Consider the following 13,894-nt stretch of genomic DNA (forward strand, 5'->3'; position numbering starts at 1 on the left):
TTCATGCAATATCATTGATGACAGAAAATCACTGATTAATTGTTTAGAGACAAATGTATAAATGTCATATTTTGATTCAGAGTCTTCAGCAAACTTTTCTTCTTCCTCTGCAGGGCGACCGGGTGTGGTTACGGGAGGATGAGCAGTTCCTTCCCAGCACCGTGTCCTCTTGCTCCGGAGGTGTTGTTGTCTTTGCCACTGACTATGGCCAGGTAAGAACAACTATAGCAGGTAACACTCGAGTAACTCTACTGACTGTTAGTGCCAAATAATGAGCTTCTCTTAGCAGACATACATGTTCATTATGGAAGTAAAAGTTTAGCTGGACCTCTTTATATCACCTAGCTGTTAAAATGAAGTCTGTGCCTTTTAGGCTATAAGGTGAGACTTCCTTAGCAGTGGTGGTTCCCTGCTACTCTGATTTGCATTGGTGTATGTCACACGTTATGTCAAAGATTGGCCCGGAGATCCAGTGTTTAAACACGAGTTAGATGACCTATGTAGTACTTTTAAAATATGAAGTAAGAGGTGTAAAGTGCATCAAGGGAGCAAAAACTCACAGAACACAACAGGTAGAATGACCTTTTTGGCCCAATTTGCTTAAACTTAACATTAAATTTGGATGTAGTAAAATAGCACATCCTTAAAAAGCAGGTATAGTCCAAGGTTAAATTTTGGATTCTGAGGGTTACATTTCTTTGAGTGTCCTTCCATCCTACTGGGACAAAACATTAAGTCTATATGCCTGTTTGCTTAGCAGACAAGAAGCATTCCCATCTTTCCCACACCTGTTCTGTTGCTGATAAGAAAGCCCAGGCTTAGCGAGATCTTCCCATAATTTGGGATAAGCTCAAAATCCCTAAACTCCATATGGCTCTGCATAACATCTTTGATCCACATGTTTTCAAAACAGTGGATATGGAGGATGTAGGGCAGATGGAACTGGGTTTACATTGTTTTGGGTTGATTATTAAGAATTAACATGCCTCAATCAATCAAGGAGGTTTTGACGTTAGATTTGAAAACATCTTCTGTGAGCTGTTTTGTTCCATAGATTTGGACTGAAGTGTCACGAGTACCCAAAAAGTTGGTTTCTGCACACAATGGTGGTCTATTGACTCCAAACATTAAAGTAATCACTTTAAAGACAGCCAAAGGTGCCAGCATCATGTGGTGTCAACAAACCAGAGCACATGTAAGAGCAGCATTTGGCTGGCTTCCTGTAGATAGTCACACCTCTGTTCTCATCTGGATTGCTGGGTGTCTAACCAACTTTCTGTTGCGTTTCTTTATATAGGCAGATCGAAACAAAAAGTAGACCCTAATATTATTTTCATTGTTTGTAGTATTAGTTGGGATGGGATACATTTGTTAATGTGAAGGTACCTTTTAGGACAGGAGTGTCGAACTCCAGGCCTCGAGGGCCGGTGTCCTGCAGGTTTTAGATCTCACCCTGGGTCAACACACCTGAATCAAATGGTTAGTTCATTAGCAGGCATCTGGAGAAGTTCAAGACATGTTGAGGAGGTAATTTAGCCATTTGAATCAGCTGTGTTGAATCAAGGACACATCTAAAACCTGCAGGGCACCAGCCCTCGAGGCCTGGAGTTCGACACCTGTGTTTTAGGATGTTGCGTTGGCAGATGAATGAATTTAATTGTATGATTGTTTGAGTAACTGAACTACAGCTTGCAAACTGAGACAACTTCTTATGGCTGATGTCCACATGTTGGTGTGGAGACATCGGTCACGCCACTATTTGGAACACTTAGACTTTACTCCATTTCCCTAATGCCAAATTTGGCAACTGATCATTACCCAATCCACATTGCACCAGACACCAACAGCCCATCCTGCAGGAAGTTGGTCTACAGGAGCTCAGACCCATGCAGCTTATTTGGGGTCAGCTTTTCTCCACCTTTGAGCCCCTCCAGATTGTGTGGGGCCGTGGCATGGCATGGTATCTTGTTCATGCGTGAGGGAAGAGCCAAGTGGGAGACTGATAGGTGGACTGGTGCAATATCAACAGTGATAAAGAGATAAGGTGAGGAGCTTGATCATAGCCAGTTGTGGTGGTTCGGATAATTGACATTGCGTCAGTGATAACTAACTTGACGTGAACTTTCTGTCTTCTGTTAGCTGAATCGTTGACCAGGTAGTTCAGGTATGTCAGCTTTTTTTCAAGAAGGTTCTCGTCCCTCGGACACGCTTAAACTGAAACTGCTTACAGTCTTTCTACACTAGTAGTTCTAACCAGAACCAGCAGCAGGAGAAGAACTAAATGATTTGTCATTTCACTGAACTCACGCAAGTGTGGGGAAGTGAAACTGCAAAAAAAACCTGAATCTGGAGAAAAAAAAGTGCTTAAGAAAAAGGAAAAAAGGTGGGCTTGTCTAAACTAAACCCTAACAAGCCAAACCGTGGGTCACAGGTCACAGGGGCGACACACTGTCTTACAGAGTACCTCAACTTTTGTGTGGACACAGTCGCCCCTGCTAAGACGGTACGGTGTTATCCTAATAACAAACCGTAGGTAACACAGGAAGTCAAAGCTGTCCTCAACATGAAGAAGAAGGCTTTCAGGAGCAAAGTGAAGGAGGAGATGAAGGCAGCACAGCGGGAGGTGAAACGCTGCCTGAGGGAAGCAAAGGACACCTACAGGAGGAAGGTGGAGCAGAAGTTGGAGAGGAACAATATGAGGGAGGTCTGGAATGGTGTGAAAACCATCACAGGCCACAACACCAAGAAAAGCACAGTGGGGGGGACTGTGGAGAAGGCAAACGAACTCAACAACTTCTTCAACAGGTTTGACCAGCCCACAACCCCCCCACCCTCACCCTCACCTTCACTACAGAGTCCTCTCCCCACTCTCCTGCCTCCCTCGCTTCCCCCCCTTCCTGACACCATGACACCCCCCTCCTCCAATCCCTCTCTCAGCAGCAAGACATCTCCCCCCCTCCCCTCCTCCCAAACATCTCCCAGTGTCACAGTGGATCAGGTCAGGAGGCAACTGAGGAAGCTTCGCCCCAGAAAGGCAGCAGGCCCAGACAAGGTGTGTCCTAGGATGCTTAAGGCGTGTGCTGCTGAACTTGGGGAGCCGCTACAACGAGTCTTCAACCTCAGTCTGCGACTGGGGAGAGTGCCCGTCCTATGGAAGACATCCTGCATCGTCCCGGTCCCCAAAAAGAACCGGCCCAATGAGCTGAATGACTTCCGACCGGTGGCACTGACGTCACATCTTATGAAGACTCTAGAGCGGCTCTTCCTCAACCTCCTCCGACCACAGGTACAACATGCCCAGGACCCACTACAGTTTGCATACAAGGTGGGTGTCGGAGTGGAGGATGCCATCCTGTACCTCCTACACAGAGCCCACTCACACCTGGATGGGGGAAAAGGCACGGTCAGGATCCTGTTTCTTGATTTTTCCAGTGCCTTTAATACCATCCGGCCCTGTATGCTTCAGGAAAAACTGAACAGGATGGAGGTGGACCCCTGCCTGGTGGCTTGGATCTCCGACTACCTCACCGACAGACCACAGTACGTCAGGCTGAAGGACATCACGTCTGACACAGTGGTCAGCAGCACAGGAGCACCACAGGGAACTGTGCTGTCCCCTCTTCTCTTCACCCTGTACACCTCTGACTTCTGCTACAACTCTGAATTATGCCATATTCAGAAGTTTGCAGATGACACAGCCATCATGGGGTGTATCTGGGATGATCAGGAAGAGGAGTACAGAAGTCTGGTGAGGAACTTTGTCGCATGGAGTCACACAAACCACCTGCAACTCAACACCTCAAAGACTAAGGAACTGGTTGTGGACTTCGGGAGGTCCAGAGAAGGTCCACTGCCGGTTCAGATAGAGGGGGAGGAGGTGGAGGTGGTCTACAAGTACCTCGGGCTGTGGATGGACAATAAACTGGACTGGTCATGCAACACAGAGCACCTGTATAAAAAAGCCCAAAGCCGACTGTACTTCCTCAGGAGGCTGAGGTCTTTTAACATCTGCAGGAAGCTCCTGAGGATGTTTTACCAGTCGGTGGTTGCTGGAGTACTTTTCTATGCTGTGGTGTGCTGGGGGAGCAGCACAGCAAAGAGGGACTCATCCAGGCTGGAGAAACTGATCAGGAGGGCTAGCTCTGTGGTCGGCATGAAGCTGGACACTCTGGTGACAGTGGCAGAGAAAAGGACATTAAAGAAACTGATGGACATTATGGACAATGCTGGGCATCCTCTGCACACGGCCATAAACAACCAGAAGAGTCTGTTCAGTGACAGGTTGCTTCTCCCCAAGACAAGAACTAACAGACTTAAAAACTCCTTTGTCCCACACGCCATCAGACTGTTTAACTCCTCTCTGGAGGGGAGAGGGAGGGGAAACAGGAGGACAAAGGAGGGGGGAACAACTAAGCTGTAGTGCCTCTTCACCTCACTGTACAATACCTTGTGCAATACTTTTTGTAAATAGTCAACAGTGCAATAGACTCAATACTTGAAATGTGCAATTCACTTGTATTTTTATTTTTTATTCCTATTTATTCTATTTATCCCCTTTGTATATTTTATTTATATTTGTCTCTGTATTTATATATGTGTGTGTGTGTGTGTGTGTGTGTGTATATATATATGTATGTGTGTATATATGTATATGTGTGTGTGTGTGTATATATATATATATATATATATATATATATATATATATATATATATATATAGATTACGTGAAGTACCCTATAGATTACGTGAAGTACCCTCAAGATTACGTGAAGTACCCTCAGAAGGTCTGCTAGATGATGTTAATGCAGCACTACGGGCAATACCTACAACCACGATTACCGACACTAACAAGCTGATCTACAATACGGCAGCAGTGATCAGTGAGATGCTTGGCTACAAGTTGAACAGCCACAAGGGGCAGTACCCTCCATGGAGAAGGAGGCTAGAGGGCAAGATCAAAGTAGCACGGAGGGAGGTTAGCCAACTAACGGAGTTGCAGAAAGGTGCGACGAATAAGGTGCCTAAGAAATACAGCAAGCTGTCCATACCTGAGGCCTTGGAAACTGCCAAGCAAAGACTCACAGCCTTGGCCAGCCGCTTGAGGAGGTACACCAGAGAGATAGAAGGCAGGAGAATAAACCAGCTGTTCTCCACAGAACCAGCAAAGGTGTACTCTCAGTGGCAAGGGAACAATAAGAGAACAGCACCACCAAGGCTGGAGACGGAGCAATACTGGAAGAGCATATGGGAGAAGGATGCAACCCATAACGGCAATGCTCAGTGGCTAGTGGATCTGAGGGCAGACCACAGCGACCTCCCTGAACAGGGTCCAGTAACCATCACAGTGGCAGATATCCAAGAAAGGGTCTCCAGTATGAAGAGTTGGACAGCACCAGGGCCCGACATGGTTCACGCCTACTGGCTGAAGAAGCTGACTGCACTCCACGAGCGTCTGGCAGCACAAATGAACCAGCTGCTAGTTAACGAGAGACACCCGGAATGGCTAACTGAAGGCCGGACGGTCCTGATCCCCAAGGACCCCAAGAAGGGACCGGTCCCCTCCAACTACCGACCAATAACCTGCCTCAGTACTACATGGAAGCTCCTGTCAGGCATCATATCGGCTAAGATGAACAGGCACATGGGTCAATACATGAGCGGGACACAGAAAGGAATTGGCAAGAATACCAGAGGTGCAAAACACCAGCTACTGGTAGACAGAACAATCAGCCGAGACTGCAAGACCAGACTGACCAACCTGTGCACTGCCTGGATTGATTACAAGAAGGCCTATGACTCTATGCCCCACAGCTGGATACTGGAATGCCTAGAATTGTACAAGATCAATAGGACCCTAAGAGCCTTCATCAGGAACTCAATGGGGATGTGGCGTACAACACTAGAGGCCAACTCCAAGCCCATAGCACAAGTTACCATCAAGTGCGGGATCTACCAAGGAGATGCTCTGTCCCCACTGCTGTTCTGCATAGGCCTGAACCCCCTCAGTGAGATCATTAACAAGACTGGCTACGGATACCGACTACGGAACGGAGCAGTTGTCAGCCACCTCCTGTACATGGATGACATCAAGCTGTATGCCAAGAGTGAACGAGACATCGATTCACTGATCCACACTACCAGGCTATACAGCAATGACATTGGAATGTCGTTCGGACTGGAGAAGTGTAGTCGGATGGTAACAAAGAGAGGGAAGGTAGTCAGAACTGAGGGGATTGAACTACCAGAAGGCAACATTGCAGACATAGAGGACAGTTACAAGTACCTGGGGATCCCGCAGGCAAATGGGAACCATGAAGAGGCCGCTAGAAAGGCTGCAACCACCAAGTACCTGCAGAGGGTCAGGCAAGTCCTGAGGAGTCAGCTGAATGGTAAGAACAAGATCCGGGCCATCAACACGTACGCCCTGCCCGTGATCAGGTACCCTGCTGGGGTAATAGGCTGGCCAAAGGAGGAGATAGAAGCCACTGACATAAAGACAAGAAAGCTCCTTACCATGCATGGAGGGTTTCACCCCAAGTCCAGCACCCTGAGGCTGTACGCTAAGCTGAAGGAAGGGGGCCGGGGACTGGTGAGTGTCAGCACCACAGTCCAGGATGAGACAAGGAACATCCAAGAATACATTGGGAAGATGGCCCCAACTGACCGAGTGCTCAGTGAATACCTCAGGCAGCAGAAACCCAAGAAAGAGGAGGGAGACGAGGAACCATCATGGAAGGACAGGCCCCTGCACGGTATGTACCACCGGCAGATAGAGGAGGTGGCTGATATCCAGAAATCCTACCAGTGGCTGGACAAAGCTGGACTGAAAGACAGCACAGAGGCACTAATCATGGCAGCACAAGAACAAGCTCTGAGTACAAGATCCATAGAGGCTGGGGTCTATCACACCAGGCAAGACCCCAGGTGCAGGCTGTGTAAAGATGCCCCAGAGACAATCCAGCACATAACAGCAGGGTGCAAGATGCTAGCAGGCAAGGCATACATGGAACGCCATAACCAAGTGGCCGGCATAGTGTACAGGAACATCTGTGCCGAGTATAACCTAGAAGTCCCGAGGTCAAAATGGGAGATGCCCCCAAGGGTGGTGGAGAATGACCGAGCTAAGATCCTGTGGGACTTCCAGATACAGACGGACAAAATGGTGGTGGCTAACCAACCGGACATAGTGGTGGTAGACAAACAGAAGAAGACGGCCGTAGTGATCGATGTAGCGGTTCCGAATGACAGCAATATCAGGAAGAAGGAACACGAGAAGCTGGAGAAATACCAAGGGCTCAGAGAAGAGCTCGAGAGGATGTGGAGGGTGAAGGTAACGGTGGTCCCCGTGGTAATCGGAGCACTAGGTGCGGTGACTCCCAAGCTAGGCGAGTGGCTCCAGCAGATCCCGGGAATAACATCGGAGATCTCTGTCCAGAAGAGCGCAGTCCTGGGAACAGCTAAGATACTGCGCAGGACCCTCAAGCTCCCAGGCCTCTGGTAGAGGACCCGAGCTTGAAGGATAAACCGCCCGCAGGGGCGCGCTGGGTGTTTTTTTTTTTATTTTTTTTTTTATTTTTTATTTTTTTATATATATACATATATGTGTATATATGTGTATATATATATAACAGTTCTGTAACTGTAACTTTGGTCGTTGCTGTGCTTTTTTTGGAAGTCGAATTTCCCAGAGGAACCCACCCGAGGGATTAATAAAGTTCTATCTTATCTTATCTTATTATAGAGGAACCTTTTTAGGAATTGAAAGAGTCCAGGATGTTTAATATCTGCAGTCTTCCACATGTTTGTGCTTCAGTGAGTTCCACTGCCACCTATTCTCCTGTTCAACCAAAGCCTTTAAAATCAGGCCAGCAAACAATAACCTGTGCAAGCTGTTTGGGTGGATTTACTCTGCACTACCCTCCTGTGCTGACAGCTTTAACAAAGACTTCCTGTGTAGCCAGTGAGCAGCAGAGGGTCACTACCAGAGGACAGCCGCTAAATGTGAGTGCTGAGGGATTTAGGGTCATGTTGAGCTGAAGTATTGTCCTGAAGATTTACTGGCAGATTAAGGCATTCTTATCTCCTGGCCTCTGCTCGTTCAGAGAGTCTGTTAGACCTGCCGTCCACTGAAGCTAATGACTCTCCTCACCACAGTAAAAAATGTCAACTAGAGGATGGAGGGGTCCGTCTCTCTTTACATCTGTCGCCTCAGGAGTCCACGTGAACTTGGCGTTCTTAAAACTTGTAATGTGTTTCCAGCAGGTCAAAGTTTTCTCTTACTGAGTGAAAAATCTCTGCTTTTCCACATCTACATGATAAATTAGCACGAAACCTTAACAAAGCTATCCGTGGATCAGACAGATCCTACAGATATAGGAGACACTTTGGTTTGTTATTTGTTTTTTGTAGTGCCACCATTCATGCTCCCCTCAGGATGAGTTGTAATGGTTTTATATCCAAGTAACTCGAAATCTTTTCTTCCCTCTTACCAGCCATTTTTCATTATTCCAAGTAATAAATTTCAGCCCGTAGCATGCTAACTGACTCGCTGCTTTGGAGCCTCACAGTTCAAACAAATTATGCTTTGTGGTGATAAAGTTGTCTTTGTTAATAAAGTTTTCCTCGTATTACTCATCTTACCTGTACCTTCACTTCCTGTACCTGTTTCTTCTCTTGTGTCTTTCTCTTATTTTTTTTTCCAATACATCCATCTCTGTTGTCCATTTAATTTTTCTTTATTTTTTAAAATTAAATTCTTTTTTAAATTCTTTTATTTTAATTCTCTAATCATTTGATAATTTAACTTGTTTGGGTTTTATTTTCTCTCATTTATTTTTGGGATTCGTTTTTTTTTTTGTTTTTTTTTTAAATGTTAAATGACTTTTTAATCCTTATTTTTCCTTCGATCTCTTCATTATTCCTTGGGTTCCCACCTGTTTCTTATTTTTCTCTCTTCCATCCTTGTCTTTTTTCTATATTTTCTTGTTATTCATCTTTTTGATTTCCTTTTATTTCTGCTTTTCATATTACTCGTCTTATATCTCCTCTTTCTCATATAGTTTATTTTTCTCTCAGCTCCTTCAGTTGCTGTAAACAGCTGTGATAATCTTATTGAGGATTGTGTGTTGAACGGTTTCTTTTTGATAAGCTCAGAGTTAAGAACATAAAGGCACTACACTCTGCTCAAGAGCCTCAACAATACTAGTAATAGTTATTTATAATCGCTTACTGCACACCACAAACTAGTGTGACTAGCATCAGGAGTGGCCTTCTGTTCCGTCGGCTCTCCTGTAACTAAAAAAAGTGCCTTAAAACAGTATGTGACTGCAGTGTGTGCCCTTGAGCAAGACATCGTACAGCAGCTCCTTTGTATCATTAAGCGAGTGCTGAAGTCGTGATACAAACGAGTGTTTTTGCATGCATGTCCATTGTCCTTTTGTGCATTTGTGTGAACTCATTCTAATTCATAGATTTAAATATGAAGGTGTGTGTTCGTGTGTGTCTGCCAGTTGTCTGTTGTGTGTAACTGGAGATGAAGGTCACCTGTTCAGCTTCAGCGCAAATGCTGCTCCTTGTGAGGAAATCCAAAGCTGACGAGTCAGAAACACGTTACTGCAACACTGTTAACATCACAGTGGCTACAGAGTGAACGCTGTGGGCTCATAAGTTACTGAAGTGCTTCACTAGTACAAGTGCAACGCTGCACGCTTTCTGATGGTTTTTAAGGCTTAAAGAATAAAAGTGTGTTATTGGAGTGGAGTTGTATTTAATTATTATTATTATTTCCCAAAATTAGCCAAATATAAAATTAGCCCAACCTGTTGCTTACAGCACTGTGCACATGTGTACACGTGTCATTTATTCCTATTGCACATGGTCAAACAACAATCTTTGAATGTTTCTTTCTCCTTTTTTTGAAGTAATGCAAAGACAACATACTGCGTTTAATTTTCTGTCAGCGTTTAAGCACCCTGCTGCTAAATGTGTCCTTTTTCTGTTACTTCGGTGTCACTTACACTTAGTGACAAACAACAAACTATTGAACTAATTGGAATTAGTGTGTTCAGCCTGAGTGTAATCTAGCTGCTAAAGCCATTAAATCTGCTGAGCTCTTAATCCTGAGGATAAATTTGGTGACACCAGACTCGGGATAAAATTCAAACTTTTATTCCTTCTACCCAGAAAGAATAATGAAGCTTTGAGTGGCCTTCAGTGGTTAAAGTGCTGTTAAATGTTAGAGAGAGAGTGTGTGTGTGTGTGTGTGTGTGTGTGTGTGTGTGTGTGTGTGTGTGTGGACACCTTTCTGTCAGAGGTTGCAGAGTTCCTCTCGTCTTGCTCGGGTTTCAGTGTTTTTGACGGTGCAGACAGTCTCCTCCTCCTTCACTGACTGCAGGACAATACAGGAGGAGATGAATGGTGATTCAAAGAGCAGCTGCTGCTTTTGATGATGATGAAAGGTGGGGGAGTGAAGCTGGAGGAGAGTGGATGGTTACCTGTTCAACTCGCTGACAGAGCGAGGGACAGCGAGGGGCCGGGGGGCTCAGTTTTCCCTCCTAACAACACATAATGAAGAGTTTCATTTCCCCTCGCCTGACAAACTGATTACTGGCACGAAAAGTCAGAGTGATTATTAAATGTTACTGAAGTAATTAGCCGCCTGCAGCCTTTTGGTGTCTGTTAACACACAGACTCAGTCTGATGTTCAGACATTTTAGGTCCTAATGCTGTTTCATTAAGGCTTTTGTTAACCCACACCTGTTCTAATAGGTGTGGGTGCAAAAACAATATAAATACTAGCAGCATAGAACTAGCTGAACTAGCTCTGGGCTAGCTGTTATCTCGGACATTTGGCGGGCACGTCTCCACTCCCCCTGATTTAAAAATTTGTAGATTAAACATCCAAGAAGCAAAATCACCTGAGAGGATTTGTCAGACTCCCCATGGAGACTACATGCAGTAGTATCAAACAACTATAAACACCACAGTGGAAATTCCCTGTTTTATAAACTGAAGCTAAAGATAAGAAGCAGATAAAGGCTTTTAAATTGTTTTTAGTCTGGGAATTACACCTTTGACTCATATCCTTTCATCGTGGTAATTACAGCCATGTGGCTCGCCAAACTGATAGAAAAAAGTAGGAAAATTTCACATAAGCAAAAAATAGAGAAAAAGTAAATACTAAAGGCTATATTATAAACATATAGCCGGGATAAAATGATTCAGAAGCCCCTTGTTTTGCTTTATGAAAAGATATTGGCAATATTTCAAGTAAAAAAAGTAGCAAATTAAAAAAAAAAATTATTGGGGTCATTTGAGACTTTCAGAGCGAGCTACTGGCCGATAATCTGACGAAATCTGCACTTCTCTTAGAGAACAGGCCATGGAATAAGTATCACCATGATGGGTGATGGACCAGTCGAGGGGAAAATCCTTCGCTGCTAATTTTAAGTTCCTCTCTAATTGCCTGAACGTAAAGTGAATTCACTTTCCGGATCCATCTAAGCAAAAACAACAGAGTTTATCCGGTTTGATCCAGGAATAGAGCCTGTTGATCCAGGAGTACAGCAGTGACCCCACCCCTGCATCCTCCTCGCGTGCAGTGATGCTGTGTAATGGCTTTGTTTCACTGAGATTTACTCCTGTTAGCATCTGTCACTATAGGCTTAGCGCTCGGGCCCCCGTGGCTTTGTTTTCAAGGCGTGGACCTCCACGAAGACAACTGAACCAATTAGAAATCTAATTGGGTCATTGTGGATGAACAATCTGTGCTCTCCTAGTGCTACAACCATAGAATACTGTTCATAACATAAGAGGTTGCCATTTTCCATCCAGGACTGAACCTCTAAAAGGAAAATAAGGAAAGAGATGGTATTTAGAGCCATATATATATGCTCAAGGTTTTTGGGGTGTTAAAAGGTGGATTTTTTCTAACTTCATTGTGTAACATCCTAGTTGAAATAAGTACAAAGTGAAAAGGTGAAGGTGAAGTTGTTACCTGACAGATAAAGGTGTGTAAAAAGTAAATACCTGCCCTTAAGGTTCAGGGCTCGCATGTTTGACTGCTGGCTATAAACAGTGTTTACATTGGACTAGTCTAACAAGACTGTTCACCGTACAACAGTTTGCCTCATAGGGAAAAGCAAATAGTTTGAAATGGCATTCATATACGCATCTTTCTTTCTGGGGTTTCCCAATTCCTTTACTTTGGGATAGCGATGCCTTTTATTGTACACATAAAAGTTAAAAAGCCCAAAGCCCATGCCAAACTGACGTATACCGAGTGTTTAAGCTAGTTTAGTCAACATCCTTGAGCAACTCCCTCATCTGAGGCAGTCAGCATTTTAATGTGGCCGAGTAAAGAAGCTCTTGTTTTCTCAGATGTTTGCTGTCAGACAACAAAAACGAAGGGAAACAGCCACATCCCGTTATGACCCATAGAGAGTAGAGCTCTGCACTCCTAAAATCCTGATCTTACGACTGTGATTGTGATCTGACAAACTCACCATTCACACGAGTTATGATCTCTTGGAAAGTTACAGAATGACGAGGCTCAACCTAAACCTTTCTGCCCCGGGAATGATTCTTAAAACTTGGAAATGAGTTCATATTTGTACCTTTACTGTTCTCTCATGTTGAAGTCAGTTTGAATTAGTTTTTGTTGGAGGCCTGAAATAAAGTTTGTTTAACGCAGACCTTTAGACATGAATTCTGAAGCTGCTGTTTGTCACAGAAAAACGTTTTGCTAAGAAGTGGCTAAATTAAATTACTCAGGTTTTTGGGGAAATTTAACATCATGCAAAACACACTAAGGATGCTTCATACATTTATAGCCCAACATTAGTGCTGAACTTATTATGATTAGTGTTGACATTTTGTAAAGATCATCTTGAACAAACCTGACAGACTTCAAGACGACACCAACAGATGAATAACTGAGAAACTTAAAGACAGGAGCGCTATAGCTGAGGGTTTCATATATAGTTTGAAAACAGGTGCTACAGGAATGTATGGGGGGATGTCAGAGACATGTCGAAGTTAGTAAAATAGAAGTCATGGAAACTGCAAGTGAGGTGACTACAGAAGTGTAAACCTCTTTCAGTTTAGCTTTCGTTACCAGAAGTCAAAGTATTTTGACTTATGTGGTGTTCTGACCTGGAGTAATGAACCCGTCTGAACATGCCGGCAGGTTTTGAACGGCTCTTGGACTCGATCACGTTTCATCCATCTAAAGGAAAAACACATTTGAGAGATGAACTGAATCCCCTGAAGCGTCACCGAGAGAGGAATGTGAGAAATGAAGCCTGGCAGGATGCTGAAGGGCAGTTTTGGTGTTAATGTGTGTGTGGGGGTGGGGGGTCAGATGTGATCGACTCCTCAGACAGAGACTTGTTTTCTTCTGGAAGAGTCCCTCGGCCTCAGCGGGTCACCGAATGGCTTCAGGGCCCCTCTGCTGTTTGAGTTTGTGTGTGTGTGGATACGCTGAGATGGCTGGTTCATAAGGGTCTCATTTTTATTCTTGGTAACAATAGTTTATGTGGACAAAAGAAAGAATTTAAAGTACACGGCATCTTTGTAACGTCTTTCTGTAATTTTCTGTTACGTTGTTTTTCAAATTTTCAAATGATGGAATATTCACTTCATTATTTATGTTTTTTCCAGCCTATTGAAACCACAAGCCAACTTTTTCCTCTTTTGGTATCCTATAAGCTACGGCTTTACCATTTCCCAGAATGACCTTTGGAGTGGTGATTGTTTTAATGTGGTGAATATGCAAACTCTAGCTCGTCTCTAAAGCCGTTTTCACATGAAGTCAGCACTCCCTGAATGTTTTTAGGATTTTTAGGCTTTGGGCTTCATGTAATTCCAAAGTGTACGGTGAAGATAAGGTCTGAAG

The 13,894-nt window shown here is 44.3% G+C and overlaps 1 protein-coding gene across 1 annotated transcript in view; it reads left to right on the forward strand.

Annotated features, from left to right (window-relative positions):
- The window catches only part of myo10 (myosin X), a 131,757-nt gene that overhangs the window by 41,160 nt on the left and 76,703 nt on the right, over positions 1-13,894 (forward strand). The window contains exon 2 of the mRNA XM_082514315.1: positions 114-212. Within this exon, the coding sequence (XP_082370441.1) occupies positions 114-212 (99 nt within the window). The remainder of the gene's footprint in view (positions 1-113; positions 213-13,894) is intronic.

The sequence above is a fragment of the Aulonocara stuartgranti genome, assembly GCF_965226115.1.
Source record: "Aulonocara stuartgranti genome assembly, chromosome: 18".
NCBI classification, from domain to species: Eukaryota; Metazoa; Chordata; class Actinopteri; order Cichliformes; family Cichlidae; genus Aulonocara; species Aulonocara stuartgranti.